The following is a 27,050-nucleotide window of genomic DNA, read 5'->3' as shown; positions in this document are numbered from 1 at the left end:
ATTGCATAAGTTGATAAAAAATACTTTGCAATAGCTTTACCGTGGCAGTCCCCGAATGCCACACGTCTTTTTTAATTTAACTTCACCTTTTGGATTGTTATTTATGTAAAGATATTTAATAATGTCTAAACATTGTTTCAGGACACAAGGACACACGTCGTCGTCGAATTATACGAAACGGAGAAATCGTATGTGGAAGCCTTGGAGATATTAGTAAAGGTGAGTGAACGGTCGATTCGTTCTTTGTTGTCTATTTGGGTATTTTAAGAAGGGTATTGATAAATGGCCACCGCCAGTCAACGGTCGTCTTCGTTCGATTATTTTTTTCCAGTCTTGAAAAGTCACTCTCACAGTGTCAAGTTTTTTTTTATTGCTTAGTTGGGTGGACGATCTCACAGCCCACCTGAAGTTAAGTAATTGCTGGAGCCTATAGACATCTACGACGTAAATGCGACACCCACCTTGAGATATAAGTTCTAAGGTCTCAGTGTAGTTACAACGGCTGCCCCACCCTTCAAACCGAAACGCATTAATGCTTCAAGGCAGAAGTAGGCAGGGTGATGGTACATACCCGTGCGGACTCACAAGAGGTCCTCCCACCAGTAATTACGCAAATTATAATTTTTGCGGGTTTGATTTTTATTACACGATGTTATTCCTTCACCGTGGAAGTCAATCGTGAACATTTGTTAGTATGTATTTAAAAATTAGTATCCGCCTGCGAGATTCAAACACCATTGCATCGTTAGATACGAATACACCGGACGTTTTATTCTTTAGGCCACGACGACTTCAACTTCTTCCGTCTTAGTCTATGTCTAGGCATTGTAGGTCCGTATGTCCTGTCATAGAGGTTGCAAACCACGACTGTGACGCTTTGATATATTCTTATAATAGGATTGCACAGAAACTGCCCCCAAAAACGAAAAGAGGTGGCGGCGCTAACTACGACCGATAATTATATTACTTTTGCTATTAGCTTAGGGATACGAAAACGACATTGGACACGAAAAGCTTCCATTTGTCGCCGAGAGTAAATTACTCTTATAATCTGATGATTGCGAAATCTTTTCTGACGTTATTAATATCTTCGGTCATATAACGGCTGTGTATTGGGCATCAAACCAGACTGTTTGTATTCCAACAAAACATTTGTACTGGCTTTACCGCATTGTCTCTTTTTTTCAGCTAAATGCTTAGCAAAGGCAATTTAGAAGTTTTTGTTATATTTGAAAAAGTTCTTCGTTTTCCCTATCTGTTATCTATCTTTACCTTTAACCAACATTCCTATTCGGTCTCAAAATCTCCCGCCAGATTTTACCCACCACTAAAATATGACTTTTTACTGGCGGTAGGACGCCTTGTGATTCCGCACGGTTAGGTATCACCACCCTGTCTGTCTATTTCTGCAATATTACGTTTCAGTTTGAAGGCTGAGGGAGCCCTTGTACAGTAAAATTGAGGCCTTAAGCTTCATGTCTGAAGGTGGGTAGCGGCAGCATTTACGTCGTTGATGTCATTGTGATATGTCGATTTCTGCTTGGTGATTAGGTATAGTTGCATGAAGCAAAAAATACACCATGCGTCTATTATGTTACAGGAAGGTACCTTAGATAGAAGGAAATTTAGATTTTCTTTGAGAAATATATGGGTATTTTAAAATTGAGAGAACGGTAATTTAGTTAGTCCTTGTCCCCTCGATAGAGCCTCTGGCGCCGATATGTTTTGTTCTGGTTTGTCGGGGTATTTGCAACAGCTATCCACTAGCCGTTCCCAAAATTTTTATGTTTATATTTTTTTTAATCTTGCTATCAATATTACTACTAACTGATTCTATTTCGCTGCTGGAGCTAGGTTCCACCACAGATTTTCCTTATACATATAAATGAGACCGTCTTTCGCTTGTTTCTAAATATTAATCAATAATAAATATCTAAATAGCATAAATCAAGGTGTAAAACACGTGTTTTGAATTAATACAAAAAAAAATTAATCAAAATAAATCTCAACTGTTTCTACGCGATTAAAATGATCATAATAAATCACAAGTTCAAGTAATCGTCACTAAATTAGTCGCTGAGCGACAAATTCGTTATATTTATAGCTGCGAAGAAAGCTCAGGGTTGTACAAAATTCTTGTGTATCGCGATCTGACTTACGAATTTCATATTCGCATTTTAATTTATTAGTTGCTAACAGATATCTTATAGGGAAGCGTTTATTTGTTTGACTGCGAATGCGAAATTCGGCCTAATGTCTAAAATTGGGCGTGGTGGTTACGTGCAGTGTTTATGAGCTTCATTAGCATAGTTTTTGGGGTACAGCGAATTATTTTACTCGTATATTACTGATGGTAGGACCTCTTGTGAGTTCGCGCGGGTAGGTACTACCACCCTGCCTATTTCTGCCGTGAAGCAGTAATGCGTTTCGGTTTGAAGGGTGGGGCCACCTCTGTAACTATACTTGAGACCTTAGGACTTATATCTCAAGGTGGGTGGCGCATTTACGTCGTAGATGTCTATGGGCTCCAGTAACCACTTAACACCAGGTGGGCTGTGAGCTCGTCCACCCATCTAAGCAATAAAAAAAGTCTATGTGTGAATGTGTAAATTGAATAATTTTATTTAAAAAATTAAATTAAGTTATTTATTTCTGCTTTTTCGTTGAATAAACATTTTTTGCCTCGTTGATGGGACGCCCATATTGAAAGCAACTTGGCTCTGGCTGAACCGCTCTGATTATAAGACATTGAAACCTGTATTTGCAATTTTATTTTTGTGTAAAACTGACGATTGTACAGAAACCTGATTTATTTATATAATTCCACCAACAAAGTGATAATTAATACAAAACATTGACAAATTGACAATAAGTAGGTACATGCCAGATGTCACCTCAATTATATGTAGGTGCAATCAACAGTACCTCCAATATTGAAATTAGAAAAGTAATAAAAAAAAATAATAATTAAGAAATGTTATATGAAATCCACTATGTTACTCTAAGGCACTAAGTAACAATTTTTAATATCTACTCTTATTAGAAAAAAATAAATAATTAAAGCTTGTTTATATTTGTTTAATTATGATTAGGTTATATTTAGTTTCTGTAGGCTGCAGCTTGGCTTTGCCACTGGCATTGCTGAAGTTCATGGGCGACGATAATCACTCACCATCAGGTGGGCCGTATGCTCGTCTGCCTACAAGGGTAATAAAAAAAAAAGAAAAATACTGGGAAGTGATCCGTGCCACATTTTTCTTGTACGTTGTAGTCTACGTCATAGTAGACATCAGTAGATGATTTTTTCTAAATTCTAACATTAATCGTATATAACAATTACGTCATAAGCGCTTTAACTCCAAAGCGTTTTCACAGTACGTGGAGAAATACCAGCGTTCTTATCCTTGAAATCGAATGGTTGTGTGGCGGCGTGAATAGGCATTGTTATCAACTCCTGTAGGCTTTCCACGTTCTATAGTCTATACTAAGTCTATACTAAGTATATTTTACGTAATCCGAACAAAAGTTTATCGTAAAAATTTCAATCGCATACCAACCCTAATATTCCCTCTTCGTGCAAATTTTCCGCTCTACCTCGACGCGAGTCTATTTACTGTCATCCCCCCCTCCCGCCTGCCAGGCCCGCCGAAGGACAGATCACAAAAGGCACCGCCTCAAAAGGCTTTGAGTGTTTCTTTACTTCTATTTTGGAGTCTCGCGTTGGAACATTTTGTTTTAAAAATCACGGAGCTTACCATGAAAAACTTGAAAAAAATTGAACAAAATTAATCCTTGATTTATCCAAATGTTTTTGATCTATTTATCTTATGTTACATTTTTTTACTGGTGATAGGACGCTTTTTTTCATTTTCTCTTCTTCATTTTTTTTTAGTTGAATTTAAATTTTTTCAATTTTTATTTTTTTCAATATTTTTTTTAATATTGAATTGCCATCGGTCCTCGATAAATCTACAAAGTTTGTATGAAATCTGGCCGTTTAAAGTGAGTCAAAATCGCGTCTAAATGAGTCAGTTACAAACATACAAACATACATACAAGTGAAGCTAATATAAAGCGTGTATAAATACAAAGCAAAATAAGATCCATTGCGTGCGGTGCGTCCGGCGCCGACCAATGTACGCGTACCTTAATGTTCTTTCACGTGTCACGTAGCGCTTTCAATGCACCGCTAAAGGCTTTAACAACAACAAAAGCATCAGTGAATGCTGAAAATCCTCTTTGATACTGAAACAATGGCCTTTCAGATGCTTGAAATGCAATTTTCAGTAGCTTAGTGGCCAATGTCATACAGTATATCCATCAAAGGTAATAAATAAGTTCTCGCGAATTTTGCATTTTCGCTTTAAGCACGCGCAGAATGAAGGCTAAATTCCAATTTATCGGATTTGTGTATTTTCTTCAGATATCTTTTTAAGTTATAATATTTATTTACTTTAGTTTTGGCAAGTCTTAGACACAATTAAAACTACTTTTACAGTTTACGTCGTCCGCGACGACCACGAAAATTGTAAAATATTTGAAACTACAGAAATAATGTAATGATAAAAACAAACGCAATATTAAATTATAAAATTGATGTTAAATAAATTATTTTATTTATTGTCTATTTAGTAAAATTGAATTGTAATTGATGATGATGATTTTTTTTATAATTAGATTGTGAATTTAGAGAAACTTAATTGAAAAGGAAAGTCAACTGCTCAATTCGTTTTTTATTTTTTTATTGCTTAGATGGGTGGACGAGCTCTCAGCCTACCTGGTGTTAAGTGGTTACTGGAGCCCATAGACATCTACAATGTAAATGCGCCACAAACCTTAAGATATACGTTCTAAGGTCTCAGTATAATTGCAACGGCTGCCCCATCCTTCAAACCGAAACGCATTACTGCTTCACGGCAGAAATAGGCGGGGTGGTGGTACCTACCCGTGCGGACTCACAAGTGATCATACCACCAGTAATTACGCAAATTATAATTTTGCGGATTTGATTTTTATTACACGATGTTATTCCTTCACCGTGGAAGTCGATCATGAACATTTGTTAAGTACATATTTCATTAGAAAAATTGGTACCCGCTTGCGGGATTCGAGCACCGTTGCATCGCTAGATACGAATGCACCGGACGTCTTATCCTTTAGGCACTTGGTCCGCTTAACAAGAATAAATGGTACTCATTGGAGGTGTCAAACTAAAATATAAATCTTAAATTAACGTACCGTATTTCAAATTCTGTGGCGAGTCCTTTTGTAACGAAAATTTAATCGAGTATAACAAACTTGACAATTTCGAGATTGAAAACGTTCTGTCTTCGCAAACAGAGTGGTTCTTTTGTGTTATTTAGTACACTTCAGTGTTTTCCTTTGAACTTAATAGATAAGTTGATAGAGTTTGAGTTGAGTGCATCAGAATCTTATTTGTTCTATACAGTTTATCTTGTGGAATCTGAGAAAGTTTTGTTTATTTGTGTTCCGATCATATTTAAAGCGGTTAGATTTTAGTTTTTTCGGACACCAGTTTGATTTACTTTTTACCCTAGCACTATTCATTCGAACAGAGCTCATCCCTATTAACTATAATATTATATAACCGCTTCGTTCATCTACAACGGGGTTCCAATTTCCCTTCGGATTTTTCCGGAGTGATGTTCAAAAAAGATTTAATTATTTTCGATCGGCAGCAGCTTAACTGTATCCATGGCGTTGCCAACGCGCATGTGCGTCAGTACACACCCATCAGCACTTGGATCGTATGATAACTATGGAACTAGCCTATTATGACATAATAATTTAATTTAAAAGCTATATTTTAAAAGATACTTATCCCAGTGCCGATGCGCTATTTTTAATACGCTTTTATTAGCTTCAGACGTATGTATGTTAGTATGTAACGGAATCTTTAAACATGACTTTGACCCCCTTCACAGCGTCGGATTAACTTGAAATTTGGCATGCTTATGAAGGACCGATGACAATTCAAAATCAGAAAAAAAATATTAAAAAAATTGAAATTCAACTAAAAAATGAAAAATAAATAATAGTTTAAAAAACCTCAAAAAATACGCTTTTATAGAAAATCTAACTAAAAAATAAATACATTTTCTATAAAAACGTATTTTTTTAATTTATTAAAATTTTTATTTTTTTGTTATTATTGTTTGGACAATAAGTTTAATCATAGCATCGTTTACGAAAACGTAAATGATTTTAATCAGAACTTGGAAATGTCAAAATTATATCTAGTCATTTTGTTTCCAGAAATATCTCCAGCCCCTAAAGAGTCCGGAGAACGCAGCCTTACTTGACGCGTATCTTGTCGACGAAATCTTCTATCAAGTGCCGGCGATCCTGAATGTGCACCAAGTATTTTTAGAGCAACTGAGGAGACGGTTAGAACAATGGGATCTGCAACAAAAAGTCGGAGATGTCTTCTTGGAAGTCGTGAGTTTCTTCTGTTTATTACGCCAACTTGATAATTTTTGTATGAGAAAAGATGTTAACGGCATTAACATTTGCACAATTAAGTTAGTGATACCTCAGAGTTAAAATTATACTTACAATTATACCAAAATTACACTTACCATTTACTGGTGGTAGGACCTCTTGTGAGTCCGCACGGGTAGGTACCACTGCCGTGAAGCAGTACCTAATGCGTTTCGGTTTGAAGAGTGGGGTAGCCGTTGTAACTATACTTGAGACCTTAAAACTTATATCTCAAGGTGAGTGGCGCATTTACGTTGTAGATGTCTATGGGCTCACTTAATACCAGGTGGGCTGTGAGCTCATCCCACCAATCTAAGCAATAAAAAAAGAGCTCTAGGATGGTTTGTAGATAGCCATTGGAAAGAAATGGAGTTTAGATTTTACCCATCGTTCCTATGAGGGTGCTCTCATCTGTAATGCATTTCCAGAGATTTTTGTCTCCCATATCAATATTGATATCTGTTATCAATGGCAAACCAATCATACTCAACATGAACCAGAAGTAATCTAGTTACAGCTGTCCTTAAAGTAAAAAAAATGCACAGTATATTTCCAAATATCATTTTTGCGACATACCACGGAGTTTTATGATGAAATATCATGTCCGATGCTTCTGTTGTGCTATGACCAATCTTTCAACGTTCTTTGATGAAAGATTCCGCTAGAAACTATCACATAATACATTGTTTGAAAAACGATAAGATGACCTTATGTTGAAGCCAACATAAAACCATTGTACGAATGAATCTACCAATTCTAGCTGTACCAATCTCATACCAATGTAAAATTATATACAAAATAAACCGATAAGAGGGTAATTTTGTAAGTCTATTATCGAGGCTATTAACATTTAAAACGGGACACGGTCTCTCTATTGGTTTTTTGATTTTGATACAATTTACACCTACCTTTTCCGGTCTCATTTTTATAGAGTAAAAAATATTTTAATTTACAGGGTCTAGTTGCTCTTTCCCTTAATTTATTGATAGCAGAAGGCACAGTAGTTAATTCGGTAGTTAAAATCGAGTTTTATAGAATTAATTAGTTGAAATACAAATTTTAATTATTCTTTGTGTTTTTTAGACTCTTTACAAAGTTATCGATTTTCTGTAGCCTTTTTGATCTTTAGTACAGATTATTTGTGAACTTTTCATTTTGCCATTATAAGAAAGGATGAACCAAAACAATAAAGATATATCTAAAGATAAGGGTAGTTAAACAATGTTTTATATGAAAGATAAGGTTTTATAAAAAATAATTGTAGTTCTTGTTGTGACTCCAGAAATAATAAATCTAAATTTACATTAATTATAATATACCTATATAATTTAGGTAATTTTAAACATGTTTGGAAACACCTTTTTTTAGTTCACAAAACCAGCTGTAATGGACACTTACATGTCTTTCATAAGCAACTTGAAGAAGGCAAAAGAAACTATAAAAACTGCAGCATCATCACGACCTGCCTTCGCGAAGTTCCTAGACGCTATGGCCAGGGACCACAAGGGAAAGTTGTCTTTGGACAATTTACTAATAAAACCCGTGCAAAAGTTCCCAAGCTACAAGCTGCTGATACAAAGGCTGATCAAACATACTGGTAAATTAGCATATTAGTACACTTAAATTTTTTTCCTTTCCATTTCATTCACACATAAGGTCTTTCGTAGATTTCGGTAACGCAAATTCGCTTCAGCATTTTTTATAAACTACCTATTTTATGTAACTATTTATATTATTTTATATTTAAATTATTTTATTTACAGTATCCGTCGATAAATATAGCACAGGATCTTTTGAAGGAACAAATCTACTAATTTCGGCTTCGTAGAACTTTCTCTCTGTTGCTCGAAACACTAATAATGCACTGTCTATTAGGCCCGCACAGCGCACTTGAACAATGACTGACAAACGTCACATAAGTAGTGTGCGACAGAGATAGCAGTAGAAGCCGAAATTAGCCGATTGTCTCTTTCCAAAGGTCGATGAGCAATATTTATCGTCGGGTACTGTATAGTACTAATTTATATACTCGAATTGTGGACAATTACTTAATTTCTGAATGGTACATTAACGGTTTTAATCGTTTCAGATCAATCACACCCAGACCATAAACTCTTGCTAGAGGCACAAAAACAAATTCACGATCTCCTAGAATTTATTAACTGCACCGAAAAAGAAAGTTTGGAATATGAATTACAACAACAGACCCTTAGAGATTTAGAACAGATGATCGAAGGTCTGTCTAACCTGGTAACCGCTGATAGGCTGTTTATAAAACACGAAATGGTGACAATGCCTTCAGCTCAAGGAACCATCAAAGACAGAGCTCTATTTCTCTTTAATGATACGCTCTTGATAACCAGCGTGAAAAGAAGAACCGGTACTATTAAGAAACCTATGCCGTGAGTATTTATTAAGATTCCGCAAAATCAATATTTTGAGTTATAAATAAATATACCTATTTACTGATTGATTATTTCAGAACCTACCAAAGTACTATAGCGAGTCAAATGGAGGGGAACAAGTACAAACTGCTCATGCGAATGTCATTGGCTGATCTCGATATTATAAAAGGTAATTAATTATCAAAAATATACAAATTTTTTGTACGAAATTTAAATATGAAACCTGAAACGAACTACATCACTTGAAGATGTTGGAGTCGTTGGTTTAGTAATTTTTAAATCAATTTGAGCTTTTTCATATTTAGTGAATTCAAAATCACAAATAAAATTTTGTTTGATCTAAACACTGATAAAAAACATTCCAGCTTTTATGTAACGTTTTTATTAGTATATCGTAACTTAGGTATTGATTTAACAAATGTAATTGTTACTTTCGAGCAAGTGATTTCTGATTTCCAAATGTATTTTGCCTTACTCCCTTGTTTTAATTAGATAGGGAAATGTAGAAACGGATAATGAATTCAACGTCTATTATGTTTCTTGAGAGTCCGATATTACAGATTCGCTGTTCTATTTAAGTTGAAATTTAAGGTACTGATGATTTAATCATGCACCAAAGTTTTTTTATCTGCTGTAAATATTGGAATGAAATATGATGATTAAGCTCTTGTTTTATGAATACATCAGAAAAAATATTTTTAAGTTCAAAGTCTAAAGTCCAAGTAAACTATAAAATTTATTCATGGCTGAATGCCGCCACCTTCTTTGAGACATGAGGTCGAATCTCAACTGCATTGTAATACCTGGGCCATGAAATTGGATCGTGTGATTTCTTCTTTCTAAGAATAAACAGAACGGTGTTACCGAACCATGTATTCATAACACGATGTACAAGCAATCGTCAAGGTAGGAATTGGGAAAATAAATGAAGCTAAATCTGTTACAACTACGGACGAATGAGGAAGTAATAATTCTAGGGCTAGATAGGGCTAGCTAGCAGGGACAAAAATTATCATCAGCTTAATAATGAGTATACGAGCAATATTTGTTAATGAAATTCACTAAGTAAAAGAAGGTTAATTGGATTCGCCTCTCTTCTCTATTTTGCTAGCAGTCCACGATCGAAGTTTTAAAAGAATTATAGTTTCCTAGCCTCGTGGGAGGCCATACTCTAACTTTGCAGCTACATTTTAATTGTTTTCATCTTTGAAATAACGAGTTACCTCTAACCTTTGATCATTTTTGCTTTATATCGTATTCTTCGGAGGAAAGGTGAATTATACTTTGTGTCGTGTTGTCTAAAATATAAAATCGAAAGTAGATAATCACGTAGTTTTTTTTCTTGTAGTTTCTTTAGCGAGTAATTCTGCACGCGAACTCTTTGATGTCTAATTAGTCCAGTTACGTTACTTCAGATGTTTCGAGTAGTTATTTGTTAGTTTGTTTCATATACTTTCCTTTTAAATGCCGCATACTATCGAATGGTTTTAAAATCATTTCGAAACATTTCATTTATCAGTAAGACATGTTTTGTTTACGAATTCCTTAACATAAAATCAACAGGACGTCCCGTCTTTGATGTGCGATAATTTTTGCGAGTAATATACTAAATTCGCTTGCGGTTTTTGGCAGTTTCTTAGCTCGAAATTAGAAACAGACTTATTGGAATTTGCGAACGGTTTTTGTAACCTTGGATATTTGACTACACTATTGACGGTGATAGATCCTTGTCCCATTTTTTTTGTATTTGTATTCATATTGAAGACTACTTGCAGGGTGTATTCGAATTTCGTGAAAATGACAAAGCAGGTGTTAGTGCTAGTGATTTACAAAATTATAACATTGAAAATTACACTTCCAAATTTATGCTGTACAAAACTAATGTTATTTTCACTACTACACATAACAACAAAATTCAGATTCAATTGAGGCATGGGTTCAATGGTCTCGAGGGCATACGAAGTGTCAGCTATCTTTGTGATATGTTGCGGATTCACGCAAGATGGAATTACTAAAGCGACAAGTTCTTACGCTTAGTTTAGCAAATTGACGTTTACGGCTTTGGAATACGTTACCAATACACCCGGTATGTAGTCAGTAGATTGCTTGTTGGTCGTTCACAAATCAGTGCCAAAGAAAATATATTGTACACAATGTTTCGATTATTTGTCATCGGTGTTTATTACATAAACATAAAACTGCTTAACATACTTGTATTTAATGATATATCGCAACTGAAAATTAATACCCCCATGTTTTTAGCTAAAGACGAAAACGTAAGGCGAATAATCAACGAAGTAGAGAAACTAAGGGAAGACGTGAACACACTGACTCTGATATCAGATCACGTGGCAGCGCTGCACACCCAGCACGCGCAGCTTGAGGAACTCGTCCGGGACATGTTGCATTCGTTGAACCGCCAACTATCGGAGCGTCAGAACAGCGACGGCCAGTTGTGTTGCATGGAAATCACGTTGAACACCGCGTAAGTATTGGTTGGCCCAGGATAGGTTCTGTACGTGGGACCGTCGAGGCCATCGGCCCAGTCCTCTCGCACTGTATGAATCTGGACTGAGGACGTCTCACCTTCCAGGCGACGAAGGTACTCACGGGACTCTTCGGTCCCCTGCAGCAAAAATGTAACTATACTTGAGACCTTAGAACTTATATCTCAAGGTGGGTGGCGCATTTACGTTGTAGATGTCTATGGGCTCCAGTGACCGGTTAACACCAGGTGGACTGTAGCTCGTCCACCCATCAAAGCAATAAAAAAAGGGGATATTATTTGTAGTGTCAAATAGATAGTGGCATTCATTCAGCGATATCTATGACTTCCCATGACCAATCAATACCAGGACCATGAGATTGCATTTCTTCTTCTTAATAGTTTCAGTTGTGACAGAGTGGTCGTGATCGTTATGTGGTATTGGAGGGGGCATATGTGGTCCGTCTCACGATGTCCTGTCATGTCTTCCTGCTTGGGACTATTCTGCTGCATTCAATTAAGGGATTTTACGTATTAAAAAATTATCTTATCGATTTATCCATCCGATATTCCCTTCGATTTCCAAATATTTTCAACTATTTTAGCATTTGACCATTATAAATTGTCTGTTAATAAAATTTATTTAGCTACAATTTTTTTTGGGTTGTTTCTTTTTGGGTGCTTTTCAAGTAAGTCAATATATTTTGTGCACATTTTATATTCTCCATTAACTCTAAAACTGCAATATTGTATAGTATCAAATATTAAGTGTCAACGTTTATAATTTGTATTTTTTTTTCAGTAATGGCCCGGAAAATCTTACTATAATATTTTCTAAGCCTGACAAGAGAAATCAATGGGAAGAAATCATCAATGATGTCAAGCAAAAACTATGTAAGTGATATTTAAAATATGTCATACTGGCTCCATTCTATATTTTGTAATTGATAGGCTAAAAATAATTGGCACAAATAACAAAAATTTCTAGACCAGTACTTCTAGGGGATTTCAATCCAATTGAAACTTAATTATAACTACTTTTACGGTTGAATCTCGCTTAAGTTATTACGGACGGTACATCGTTAATAATGAGTTTGGTAATGGACGAGATTTAAATATTGTGCTAACTACCGTCAAATTTTCGTTATTAGTAATTAAAAGGTTAAGCCGTAATTTTTGTTGTGTCTAAACCTCGCGTAAACAAAAAATTAACTACATTAAGCACGATCAGTCAATCATAGTTTGGAATATTAAAGTTTTAAAGAAAATCAAATAATTCTAACAATTTTTACGTCAACCAATCACAATACGTGGTATCAATGTAATAATCCTTGTATTCTATGGTATATTTTATGGTCTATTTTAGCTCGTAAACAATTACCAAATGACGTCACATGTAATGGAGTTGCTCCCAGCCGAGCGTCGTAAAACTTAACTAAGCAATTTAGAATGATATAACCTACACACATTGTCCTGTCACATATCGGCGTAAGCCCTCCGAGTTCCTCGTCGGATCGCGACGATCTCAGTGGCTCACGTTTCCGATTCGGTGGTAGATTCTGCGAAGCACTGCTTGCTAAGGCTAATGTTAGCTACGTCACCGGGTTAGAGCCTGTGAGCTCACCTACTCGTCCGATTACGGTGGCATAACTCCTTAGGTTACCAGCTTAGGTAGGAAAATAATAATAATATCGTCTTACATATAAAATTCGATTGTCTCTGTAGCAATCACTCCTAATATATGAGTCCTCTATTATCAAAGGCGGCAATCTGTACATTTGGACAAAAAAAATTTATTGATATGTCAATACAGATTTATTTGAATATAATCGTCTCCTTCAAAGAATACGGTTCAAAACCTGCATTAAATAAAGGTTAATAGTTAACCTGTTATTTATCTAAGATGTCGTTCCGAAGAGTTTTGTGACTGCCAATGGAATACAAAGTCAATAATTCGTTTTTCTGATTTACCAATCATTGTCCAAAAGTCAGATTGCCGCCTTTGATAATAGACGACTCATATATTGTAAGTCCACACGGGCTATCGAAATCATGAATACATTGAATTTCGGTTATAACGACGGCGTAAGGCGCACTTTAATGTCGTCGCTATATCCGGAGGTTGCTATATCCGAAATGATAAAAAGTCGTGTACGTATTTCTAGCCCGAAGTAGTCCAATGTTTCTGTTTGAAGGATGTTAGAATACTATATATTACAATTGAGATTTCCACTTTATATTATTATCCCAAGATGGTAATATTCTCGTAGTGATGTCTATGTGTTATAGTAACCCTATGAGACCAGATTGACTATGAGCAGATCAAACTAGCTAAAGCAATCAATTTATACTTTTATATTATATAGGTGTCGAAGCTGCAGCGCAGAGCTATGTTATATTCCAACTCTCTCATACAACAACAAAGTCACTACATTTTTTTTATTTAAGAAAATTAGTTATACCCACCCCATTGGTTAATGTTGTGACTTCTGCACTACCCTTGTTTAAGAATCTTCTTAGTATTTGTATTTATTTATTTAATATATTTTGCACACACAGCTGTTAGAAGAAACATGACAATAAGGATATAGAGTACAAGAGCACTACTTATTTCATGTTGAAATCTCTTCCAGTAGGCCCGCAGAAGGAAAGGAGAATTAGGAACACAAACCTAGTGCATACAGTAAACATTGTATGTTTTATTCTATTAGATTGTGACGTATTTTTTTATGGAATCTCCTACAGGTTTGTATGGCCACGAGCGGCCACCACCAGAGTTCCTATCACCTGTGCCGATCAGGAAGACCAGAGCTGGTCTCCAGTTTACGTGTGCAGCACCCACCTTGCCGCCGCCAGGTCAATCTCCAGATGTCTGGGTAAGAAGAAATTATCATCATCATTATCCTGCCCATTATCTCCCAGTCACCTGGGGTCGGCGCAACTCCTTCCATACTCTCCTATCATATATAATTCCTGCGCTCACTCCCTTCTTCTTTTAAGGAGGACTTCCTCCCACCACTGGAGGTACAATAGGCTGGGTGATTTGTACCCTTTACATATACAATCCCTACTATGTTCAAGGTCGAATCGGTGGATCTTTCAGGTGTGCAACAGTGACGGCTACGTCGGCCAAGTCTGCGTTTTGACCCTGACCCCGAAACTGGAGGTCACTTCATGCAACGGAGTGTGCAACGCTCGGATCCTGTGCGTGGCCTGCGTGCCTCCCGCACCAGCACTCACCAGGCAGCAGACCGTGGATGTACCGTAAGTGGCACAGTTAGATTCATGGCGGGAACTTTACGAGTGACTTCGACTGCGATGAAGTAATTAAAAAATTATAAAATTATAATTTGCGTATTTACTGGTGGTAGGACCTCTTGTGAGTCCGCGCGGGAAGGTACCACCGCCCTGCCTATTTCTGCCGTGAAGCAGTAATGCGTTTCGGTTTGAAGGGTGGGGCAGCCGTTGTAACTATACTGAGACCTTAGAACTTATATCTCAATATGGGTGGTGCGCTTACGTTGTATATGTCTATGGGCTCCAGTAACCACTTAACGCCATGTGGGCTGTGAGTTCGCACAACCATCTAAGCTATATAAAAAAAGACAAGGAATAATTTGTCAATTTTCTAAATATCTACGTTGTGTTCGTTCATAATATTTTCAGGAGCACAAGTTCGCTGAGCAGCACCAGCTCTGTGAAGCCGGGTATCAGCATTTCCGACCCGGATGACAGTTGCAAGAATGTCCGGCTAGACAGGTTGGTACTCGGCTGACAGACTTAGTTGTGCATCTGGCACTTCTTAGACTTAATATTGGAAGTCAGACATGTTTACGATGTCTGCCTTCGATGGCAATCAAAAGTTATTTACAATTGAACCACATCAGCGGCTGTTTGTGCCGCTAAGCAAATAAGTAGGCTTATTGAGCAGTTGTACGGTCTATGATCTCTATAAATCTAGTTGAGTCGTGGCATGTGTTAAAAAAAAGGATTGTGTGGTTTTATAAAACCACGGTAAAAGTGAAACTTTTCTTCACATTATAGACATTTAACTCTGACAAACAACATTTACATTAAACATTGACAAAAACAAACAAAATAGCGTGGAGCACTGGCACAATATTCTATACACTACACGGTCAGCTGCTGCGAACTATAGGCGCCGCCATATTGGCCTTGGCTGCTCTGACGAGCGCCTTTCACTGTATCCCTACTTTGCGACCGTCACGCGATATGCAACATACAGATGAAAAAGTTTGAGACGATGTAGTAAAAGTTTCACTTTAAAAACCAAAACTTGTAGCTCATCATCAAGCGACGAAGAAGACGACGGGTCCTCCAGCGAGACCCAGGACGCGCAGTCGGAGCGCAGCCAGGACTCAGCACGGCTGCTGCACTGCCTCGCGCGGACCCTCACCCCAAGCCACAGCAAGAGCCTCAGCACCCCACACACTGGACAGAACATACAGGTCCACCCAGTCATGAAGAGCAGCTCCAACCCGGCAGTCGACAAGCAGGCCATGGGTATTAGCGCCGGTGAGTAAGCATTCTAAATGAACTATGTAATCATACTGTACTCACTATACTAATATTATGAATGTGAAAATTTTTCGGAAGTTGTTTGTAATTTAATCAATTAGCCTGAGCACTGAGTTTCTCGCCGGATCTTCTCAGCGGGTCGCGATTCCGATCCGGTAGTAGATTAATTCGCGAAGCAGTTGCTATTGAGTTGTTAGGTCTTATTTGGAGGCGCTTGAGCAGCTGTTAGCGAATCTCACCCCTCCTGGCTGAGCCTTTGCTCGCCCACCTGTCCTGGTGAAATTGGAAAGGCCTCTGGGCCACCAGTAATCCCTCATGGCTGATGCATGGGTTAGGTTGCACGTCGACCTCTCTGCGAAGTTAGACAAGTAGGGCTACTGGGATCCATAAGCCTGCTCCTAGTGTTGGCGCTGATGGTGTCTAGTGCAAGGGTTATTGGATCTGATGGATCCGTAAGGACGTGTCTAGGGCTTAGGGCTCCTTCGGTGGCGCTCGGGTAGTTGTTAGCAAATCTCACCCCTCCTGGCTGAGCCTTTGCTCGCCCACCTGTCCTGATGAAACTGGAAAAGCCTTCGGGCCAGGAGTAATCTTTCCTTCGTAAAAAAGGTCCCTGTCAACGCTGACGCTTACGACCGATGGGGCCCTGAAAGAAAAAACTTCATTATAACCGATTGTGAAGAAGTTTTTTTTATTACGTTAGATGGGTGGACGAGCTCAGGACTCATCTCGATGTTAAGCGGTTGCGTGTAGTCATCACAAGGCGCACGTCATCCATTCTGAATCGCACCGTCGAACTCTCAGTATATGATGCATAATAGATCTCCGACTCTTCAAACCTAGTCGTTCTGAACTACAACACATCCTGCAAGCAATAGCTGATTGGGATGCACTTACATTTGTGTTACTTTCAAAATTATCAGTTTTCAATAATTAATAAATAATGCCCTTTGCAGTAGTAAATTTTAACTCTCAAGTAGAACTAACAGGGACATTCAAACTTTAAGCTACCAGAGCTTAAACGGTCCGTCATTGATGCTAAATTTGTCCGTAGTAACAAAGATGCTTTCCAAACATTTAAGTTTTATTAGCTGACCTGGCAGACATCGTAGTGCCTCAATGGATAAATAAAATACCTCAACTTTTGTATAAAAAAACTTAAAACAAACAAAAGGAATCCGTCCGACGGTTATTTTTATTTAATTCCGAGCATTTTCATATTTATTTACCTTTTAAACCTTCTCTGGACTTCTACAAATAATTCAAGACAAAAATTAGCCAAATCGGTCCAGCCGTTCTCGAGTTTTAGCGAGACTAACGAACAGCAATTTATTTTTATATATATACATTTCACGTTTCTGTTCTAAGTCGGTGAACTACAGAGCAATCTCAATTCTTCTCTTTAATCACACTTAAAACTGACACCACATTTAATTGTAGTATTAAAAACTTCGAGCGTTCACTCCAAGCACTTGCTTTACGTAAGAAAATTGTATTTTTATATGTAATAGAAACCTAAGCAGTTTAGTTAGAACCTTTATTTATGCTGTGTCTTTGCCCTTAATTATAATTACATTACATTACATTTGTTAGACTGATTATAATATTTATTTGCTATTTAATTTTTTACACTAACTATAATGTTTATATATTTAATTGATTTATTTATATTTAGAAAAAATAATAATAACTTACAATTTATACATAATAGTAACAATTTAAATAATGAAATGAAACAAAAATAAATGTAAATTATTTAAAAGTTAACCTAACCATTTTTATGTCTCTGTCTTCCCTAATCACCTAACATCAGCTGAACCAAGCGCTCTTTCATAATCCTAGTGATAATTAGATTTAAATCTAAAATTTAATATGCTGCCTATGTATTACTTTATTCTGTTAACTTTCTAATTTTAATTAATATTGTTTCCGAAGCTTGGACTGAAATGCTAATAATTTTTTTTTAAATCTCTTCTAACACATTCTACCCTTTTCCATATGCAACTTAGTTCCAGGAAGATCGATATTCGGTAATACCTATATAATATCTGCATGTTTATTACGCTTAAATACGTAAAGCCGTTTTATATAAAAATAGCGTGAGGAGAATAAAACAGAAATTAGCTAAACTCTATGTTTTCCATCAGCATGCATGCTGATGGAACTTATTTCAGGTTTATATGTCAAGTTTAAAAAAACCTCAAAGTACTGATGTTTAAATACATTGAAAGTTACTTAGACCACTATAACATGCTTAATACGATGATGAGAAAGAATGATTACTGTTATGACTGTTATTGGCTTTAAATATTGCTTTTGATTGTTTGAACTGCTTAAATAAATAAAGCAGTATGCGCATAGTTACTATGTATTGCTATGCTCTGTATATATGCATATTGAAACTCTAAAATACCGACAAAAACAATGGAAACATATTGGCAAATAAACACATGTTTAAAGCTACTTTTAAGGGTTAACCTCGCGTTTATTATTATTCGTTTTACAGTTCCTAGTAATTCTTTAAAGTTTTTGTCAAGTACGACTGACATATCATTTAAATGAGTGAAATTCGCTAATAATTTTAAAGTAGTTTTAATCAAATCTTTAACAAAATAATGATATTCGAATTGGGTTTATTTGAAATTTCAGCTGGAACTAGTGAACCGATATTTAATTAATGAAGCTGAATTTATTTGTATATTCTCCTAACACACTCCAGGTACTCTATCATCTCCAGCCAGTCGTCAGTCTTCAGAAGACAATGCAACAACTGCTAACCAGCCCACAATGTGGCTGGGCACTGAGGATGGTTGCATCCACGTATACAATTGCATGGACAATATCAGAATCAAAAAGAATAAAGTCAAGTTGCAACACAATTCAGGGGTTCATTCCATAGTGTGAGTACTGTATTTTTGCTTATATTCATTAGCTCACGATGCACTTGTCGGTCAATGTTTACCCACAGACTTTTGACACACTAATTGATACAGCTAATCAAAGTCCGAAAGTATATTAAAATGTGGTAATTATGATATAAGCCATGGTCATGGTAAAGTGGCCAAAAAGTCTTGAGTGGCGACCGCGTCTCGGACGACGTAGCGTGGGTAGGCACACAAGATGGGCCGACGATCTATTGAGGTTCGCGGGGATCCGCTGGATGCAGGCAGCGCAGGACCGGTCTTTGTGGCGAGGCTTGTGGGAGGCCTATGTCCAGCAGTGGATGTCTGTGGGTTGATAAGAAGAAGAAGCCATGGTTCTCGACATAACCTAAAGGATTGCGACGATAAAGAGCCAGTGTGCAAGGCGCATTGTTCGTACAATGGCTGGCCGCTGGGGCTGAAAAGCGCTAGAGTGGTGACCGCATACTGGAAGAAGTAGCGTAGGTAGGCCTCCCACAATCTGGACCGATGACGTATTGAAGACCACGGGACCTCCTGTATGCAGGGAGCGCAGGATCGGTCGTTGTAGCGAGGGCCGAAAGATTAGTAATAGAAATATGGTATTGCTGCTAAATTTACGAAACTGAAAGGCTTTAAGCTAAGATTTCGGCTTCTGTATTATCAGTACCAGAAATAAATGCCAGGTTATGTAGCTGTAGATATTTTACTAACGAGATGACCAACAAACAATGAAACTCGATGATGATCCAAATTCAATACATTGTATTAGAGGCAATAATGACTAAGGAGAATTGTGCGTACATTTATATTCCATCAAACCTGAAGCTTGCGTAAATAATCCAATGAACAGTACAATTAAGAATTCGATCTCATGTTCTTGAACTCTGTAAGTCATAGTCCAAATGGTCGGTCCGTATACATTTATAAAAGAATAGCCGTACTCGCCCGCTTCGCTGCGCATTTAAAATTAACTTTATTATTTATTGTCATTATTATTAGGGAGTCTAACACTCATATAAATATTAGCCTACATGTATTTTCTACATAGATAGCAAGTTTCAAGTCAATCGGCTGCATGGTTCAGTAGTTATAACGGAACATCCGTAAAAACCACTGTAAATTTATATATTAGTATAGATAGTTTTTGGAATAGCCATTTCTTATTTGCGTATTTCAGATTCGTGGAGGGGAAGGTGTTTGTGGCACTAGGAAATGGTGATCTCGTGGTGTATTGTCGGGACATTGGTAAGAGAGCCTAATTTAACTGGTGCTTTTAAATAGTCGTAGCTTTTAAATGGAGGTAACTTTTAACCTTTGGTAGGGCGTCCCGTGATCCCGGACGGCTACGTGCCCACATCCTGCCTATTTCTACCGTAAAGCATTAATCCCATCATTCTGAAGAGTTTCAAAGAGCAGCCTAAACTAAGACCTAAAAGCTATTTCTCAAGCTGGGTGGCAACACTTACGTTGTAGATGTCAACGGAATCTGGTGCCTAATTAACACCAAATGAATTAGGCCAGCCATCTAAACAATAAATAATTAAAACAGCCTTCGACCTTGTTGGATATTGTTAATTTGTAATTTGGTTTCGTCGAAAACACTTACAACAACTGTGTCCAATTTCATCCCTTACCTCCATGCATCGACAAAGATTGCCGAAGCGTCGAAGCTAGACCAGTTTTAATTCATTTTCATACGTGATTAGTTTCACGACCACAAAAAAACTACCTTCACTGCGATCGATAACGCTACGTTGCCTTAATAGTTCCAAAGCTAAATGACTTATTTGTGTTCATCCGTATCTTCTAAAATCCGAATAGAACGCATAAGACTACCTGGACTACCCGTTCTTCTAGCTTCTAACGCATATTATATTATTATGCTATGTATACCAAACTTAGCAATACGTTAGCCTCAATCCTCGAAATTTCAAGAAGCTTAATTTGCGTTGCGTATGGAAATACCTGAGGAAATATACTTTTTTTTTATTACTTAGATGGGTGGACGAGCTCTCAGCCCACCTGGTGTTAAGTGGTTACTGGAGCCCATAGACATCTACAACGTAAATGCGCCACCCACCTTGAGATATAAGTTCTAAGGTCATAGTTACAACGGCTGCCCCACCCTTCAAACCGAAACGCATTACTGCTTCACGGCAAAAATAGGCAGGGTGGTGGTACCTACCCGCGCGGACTCACAAGAGGTCCTACCACCAGTAAACTGCGTAAAATAAGAATTATCAAGCTCTGTATTTGAAGCTCGCTCGATATTTTATTATTATCATATGCGAATTAAGGATTCAATTATGATCATCAGATGGATCTTGGACTGAACGTAGCACTATCAGCGTTGGTACCGGCAGCACTCCGGTGAGCAGCATGTTGCTCTCGGGAGGGAAGCTTTGGTGCGCGACCCACGCCTCGATCAAGATCATCAATCCTCACACATTACAGGTCGGTCCAATCTATCCACTACAAGCATTCTGCTTATCTCTACTGCGAAACAATCATTAGCTCGAAGATGCTATACAATTAAGTTTTCCATCTTTTTTTTAATTAATTCAACTTCAAGACTTGTAAGAAATCAGTATCCATACTAACGTCTTTGAGCAGGGTCGGATTTAAACTTAATGCCGCTCCTGGGCACCGGAAAAAAATCCGCCCCAATACTGGAATTTTGCCTAAACTTATAGTTTATTTTTCAAAATTAAAATAACTAATTTATTGCGGAATTTTTATTATATGTCATATATTCCAAAAACATAAATAAATGTTTTTTTTTTTTTCTAACAATTATAAATTTTGACAAAGGGTTACTCATAATTATATTACATAAAAAAAAAAAAAACTAAAGTGCTTTAATTACAGAAAATAGAAAAATCGATTATAATTTTAAATCCAAACCAAGGAAATAAATTAATGATTTACATTTTGATTATTATTTTTTACCAAACGTGCCAAAATTATAATTCACAAATAATGGATGAATTAAATTTCTTGTATTATCAATTATAAAGAAAATTATTAATTATTAGAATTGAATAACTTTATTGAGCAATCTTGTTAAAACTAAAAAAAAATTGTTACTTTCAAAATTTTGCCGCCACCCACTGTCTTTGAGTCTCAGTAATCTGAATTATCTGCAGTCGTTGAGGTCATCCATCCAACTTAACTGTTTAGTAGCTATTAAGCCATATATTCATCTACCGTCACATACAGGTCGTCCGTTCTGTTATCTATATATTAATACGTGAAGCAAAAACTTTGTATCCCTTTTTACGAAAATTGCGCGGACGGAGGAGTATGAAATTTTCCACACTTAAAGAGAATATAGAGAAGAAGTGCATAATTCTAATATTTTTTTAAAATAATGCATAAAAGATACATTAAATCAATAAAGAAAACATTACACACACTACGTACTATGTATATGACGCACACACGCATGCATACTATTTATTGTCAAACTTTTGTTCTTGACGTCTGTGGTCAAATTGAGAATAGATTAAATATTGTTTGTCTTTGTTATTATTTTTTATAGTGTAGTCTTGGCGAAATTTGTTATTATAGAAGTATAAAATACAATCATAATAGTGTACAAACTTACAATTCCAATTAATTATAGTCGAATTTCGACTACTGCGGGACCTCTAGTATATTCTTAATGTACCTAAAAATGCAATGTAAAGTGCACGACCTAATGCAGCTTGGTTAGGTTGCCGATAGATCACGCAGTTCTATTCTAACCGCGCTCCCGGTGACACTTGCCCCAATTAACTTCAATTGTTAATTTCAAATGTTTTAATTATTAGAATTAAATAAACTTCTTTTTTTTTTATTGCAACCCTTTGAGTGATTAAATCAACTATGTATGTATTTCGGCTACAGGTGGACGAAACATTCCAAATAAGTTCAGAAACGAAGCCAATAAGCCACATGGCGGTCGCGGGCGTCACCATATGGCTCTCGCTGCACAACGCGGCGCAACTGCGCTGCTACAATACGAACACTCGCGAGCAGCTCGCCGAGATCAACATCACTCCGCAAGTCAGCAAGATGTTGCACGGTCAGTATTAGGGATCCACAACCATCCAGTTACGAAATTGCGCTTAGAGCAAAGTCTATCTGTAGTATAGGGAGACGGTCTCATCGATAGTGAACCCAGTGTGCTTGCGCACCAAGCGAGGGTACGAAATGGGATCGTTTACCTACGTTTGCCGCTAGGGGCGCTGTTCCAACTGTATACAAAATTGGGTTAACTTTTACGCTATCGAGTACGTTAAAAATCTTGCACTAAGCACACAGTTCTCTTGAACGCTGCGACCCATGCGTACTTCCATTGCTGCTTGGAAAGTGAGAGGTAGCCCTGATAATGTCAATGTCCATGACCAATAGTGACATTCATATTATTATATGCGAAGTGTAAATTCTACTGTTGTTCATTTCCTTTAACTTTTTGATAGTAGCTGTATTATCTCCTGAATTACCTTGTCCCTCTTGAATTACTTTAGTCAATTGCAACAGTTTTCTTCCGGTGATGAGTCATATCGTATGAATGCACGATGGATACAACCATTTTATCATTTTTGTAATTCTCTTAGACTACAACTTCAAAATGAGCACTGTTAATCACTTTCTGATGTCAATTGCTTCCAGTATCAAATAAACTGATCTGCCTCTACAGTTGAACACGAAATATTAAGATTTTACTGTGTATGCTTCGAGACCATGAAAATTTCAGCAAACTTTCGTCCCTATTATGATATTAAGAGGACTTCTTACAAATTAAGGTTTCAGGAATTTCGGGAATGTTTGATTGCCGGTCTTCGGGTCTGCGGAGGGACTTTGGTTCCCTCTGTATTTTGTACCGTATGTTCCATGGGGAGTGCTCTAAAGAATTGTTCGAGATGATACCGGCATCTCGTTTTTACTATCGCACCGCCCGCCACCGGAGTAAAGTTCATCCATACTACCTGAAGCCACTGCGTTCATCCACAGTGCATTTCCAGAGGTCTTTTTTGCCACGTACCATCCGGCTGTGGAATGAGCTCCCCTCCACGGTGTTTCTCGAGCGCTATGACATGTCCTTCTTCAAACGAGGCTTGTGGAGAGGATTAAGCGGTAGGCATCACCTTGGTTCTGCCTTTGGCATTGCTGAAGTCCATGGGCGACGGTAACCACTCACCAACAGGTGGGCCGTATGCTCGTTTGCCTACATGGGCAACAAAAAAAAAACTGTTGATAATTCAATGTGTACTTGTAGGCTGCGATGACATAATACGTCAGCACAAGGCGGCGTGTCTCCGCGTGACGGCGCTGCTCGCTCACCGGGACATGCTCTGGGTGGGCACCAGCGCCGGCGTGCTGCTGACCGCGCCACTACTGAACGCACCCAACGCGCGGACCGGGGTCTTCACTGTTCCACAACTAACAGGTACGAAAATAACTATTGTTATCTATACTAATATTATAAAGAGGAAAGATTTGCTGGTTTGCTTGTATTGAATAGGCCGGACGGCTGACGATCTCCAACACGATGGACCGACCTCATAAATAAAATCTGTGACTCACTCCAACATAAACGATTGCTCTCACTCTGCGAAACACCGTGCCACATGGCGTCGCATCGCGAGAGCATCGGTATCGCAGGATCCGACTGATGCATGACCACGACCACTCTGTCAAGAGTGTACGAATAGGAAGAATTGAATAGGCTCCGAAACTACTGAATCGATTTGAAAAATTATTTCACTGTTTGGAAGCTACACTATTCCCAAGTGACATAGTCTATAATCTTTTTTGAAAAAAAATAGGGATCCTTACTAAAACTCCAATAATGTAACCCAAGGTGTAAAGAAATTACCTAAAATATTCTTTACATCGCGTGCCCTGCGAAAACTATTGATGATAGAATAAAATAATGTACTACGACTTTGTTGAACACATTATTATTTACAATAAGGGTTGCGACAGCACATATCTAACTATTATAATTATGCCGCAATAAGTGTTCTTTTATTTTAAAAAATAAAGCAACTTCAAATATCGTTGACATTTTTGTTAAAGACCCGAGCGGAGCTGGAGCGGGCCGCTTGTTATCTATATTACTGGTGGTAGGACGTCTTGTGAGTCCGCACGGGTAGGTACCATCATCCTGCCTATTTTGGCCGTGAAGCAGTAATGCGTTTCGGTTTGAAGGGTGGGGCAGCCGTGGTAACTATACTGCGACCTTAGAGCTTATATCTCAAGGTGGGTGGCGGCATTTATGTTCTAGATTTCTATGGGCTCTGGTAGCCACTTAACATCAGGTGGGCTGTGATATATGACCAAGTATCTCGATATAGATTTCACCGTCTAATGCACAAGTTAGAATTGTCTATTAAAAACAATTTCAATAGACTTTAAGCAGTTATAATTGTTACAGGCGTCACCTACGGCCACACAGGGCACGTAAGATTTTTGACGATAGTCGAAAATCCGGTATCGACGAAGCAGCCGCCAAAGTCCACGCAGACCTCATTAAAGACGAAAGCGTTGAGCCGACGCTCGGCCAACGCGGAGAAGCTCCAGAAACAAGCTGAAACCGGTCAAACCAACAAAGAGACCCTCGTTATCTCCGGAGGGGACGGCTACGAAGATTTCAGGAGTTCGACGATGACCGAGGACGCCGGGAGGGAGGACTCCACCAACCATCTCCTTCTCTGGAGGGTCTGAACGAATTTCACGGCCTACAGGGTTCTGTAATGACGCGACGCAGAGAAACGCTGAGAGATTTGAAGCCGAATGTCCGGCGCGCAATTCTATTAAACAAACCCGCGCGACCGCTTCGAGGAATCAGCTTTTTTTTTTCCTACCTAATCTGATAGCCTGGAGAGGCTATTTCAGCGTAACCTTAACTAGTAGGTGAGCTGACGGGGCTCAAATCGAAGTGATGCAAACACTGGCCCTAGCAAGAGCAGTGTTTCGCAGAATCTACCACCGGATCGGACACTCGACCCACTGAGAAGATTCAGCGAGAAACTCAGTGGGCTATGTCTATGGGTTAATTTACTCGTCGAGCCCTTCGTCACAAGCGACGGGTTCGACGAGGACGGTGACCAGTGCTTGTGGTACCTAAAAGCACCGTTAATGGATCGGGAGGATCCGTAATGACGTGTTTTGGGCGACATCGACTGTTTACCATTCGGTCTACAGGATCGGGTAGGAATCAGCGCTGTTGCACTTTCGACACGGTTTTTGTTTGGACGCGGCGGCGCACGCTATGTCGTGTTTAGCAGAATTGCGCGACCGGCGTCACGGCTGCAAGTAAAGGAGCCTAACTTATAACTTAACTGTGTTTTTGTTGATGAATGTTTAGTATTCCAGCTTCTGAGTGTCGATGTGTACGCTAATTTAAAAATTGTTGTATTAAATATAAATGAGTGTTGCGCTTAAACGCGTAACTGAGATTATTAAAAGTTAGTTAAGGCATTAAATGTCATATTTTATCACTATCAGAATTTGTTGAAAGGAAATCTGAACATCGTGCAGTATTATTATTAAAGAAAATTTTTAAAATCGTTTATCATTGCGGCCCAAGTTCGGCCGGTTACGTATCTTAGACGTTTATAGTATTCAAAATGTTTTTAGAGTCGTTTACATGTCTATTCATATCAAAGGCATAGAGTTTTGTGTCTATAATGTAATTAAATGTGAAATCGTAGTATTATAACAGGAGTATTGAAATAAAGAAAATTTATTTACCTAAAGTGTTTGTTAGGTAGCTGAAATTGTTCGCTAATTTCGTCTTAATATAGCTTCGATTTGACGATGGAAGTCGGTGTTTAGAAGCTTAACATTTCCAATTTCCGCTGTAAATTCAAAGGGCTCTAATTAAAATTTTCCGTCGTATCGAAATAGTTGAAGTTGTTGAAGTTCAATTCACCAGATAGCGTATCGAGGTGAGCAGTCAAAAACTGTTCGAAACGCGACCATAAGCCGTGAGGCAACTTAAAAACTTAGATATAGAACGTAGGTGTATAAAAATTATTCAAAATCTGTGTATCCTATGTGAACATTTACTAGAGAAAACCGTCATTGTGATTGCTCAAGAAATAATAAACGTTACCTGATCCGACATATTGGTTAGAGCTAATCATTGAATAAAGTGGTTTTTAATAGTGTATGTAGCCTGTTACACGTTATGTCTAATGAAGCAGAATAAATAAATGATCACACTAA

General features: G+C 37.8%; 1 protein-coding gene across 2 annotated transcripts in view; it reads left to right on the top strand.

The window, feature by feature from the left end:
* The window catches only part of LOC101739427 (rho guanine nucleotide exchange factor 17), a 143,825-nt gene extending 116,775 nt beyond the window's left edge, over nt 1–27,050 (top strand). For both annotated transcript variants that reach the window (XM_012694881.4, XM_062669351.1), the window contains 17 exons: nt 142–219; nt 6,277–6,459; nt 7,870–8,098; nt 8,591–8,903; nt 8,984–9,075; nt 11,169–11,391; nt 12,194–12,285; nt 14,137–14,267; nt 14,495–14,655; nt 15,058–15,150; nt 15,695–15,927; nt 18,647–18,827; nt 20,008–20,075; nt 21,148–21,284; nt 22,719–22,896; nt 24,094–24,264; nt 25,255–27,050. In XM_012694881.4, the coding sequence (XP_012550335.2) occupies nt 142–219; nt 6,277–6,459; nt 7,870–8,098; nt 8,591–8,903; nt 8,984–9,075; nt 11,169–11,391; nt 12,194–12,285; nt 14,137–14,267; nt 14,495–14,655; nt 15,058–15,150; nt 15,695–15,927; nt 18,647–18,827; nt 20,008–20,075; nt 21,148–21,284; nt 22,719–22,896; nt 24,094–24,264; nt 25,255–25,544 (2,853 nt within the window). In that variant the 3' untranslated portion in view covers nt 25,545–27,050. The remainder of the gene's footprint in view (nt 1–141; nt 220–6,276; nt 6,460–7,869; nt 8,099–8,590; nt 8,904–8,983; nt 9,076–11,168; nt 11,392–12,193; nt 12,286–14,136; nt 14,268–14,494; nt 14,656–15,057; nt 15,151–15,694; nt 15,928–18,646; nt 18,828–20,007; nt 20,076–21,147; nt 21,285–22,718; nt 22,897–24,093; nt 24,265–25,254) is intronic.

The sequence above is a fragment of the Bombyx mori genome, chromosome 7 (assembly GCF_030269925.1).
Source record: "Bombyx mori chromosome 7, ASM3026992v2".
Lineage (NCBI taxonomy): Eukaryota > Metazoa > Arthropoda > Insecta > Lepidoptera > Bombycidae > Bombyx > Bombyx mori.
This window is presented reverse-complemented; position numbering and strand designations above follow the sequence as displayed.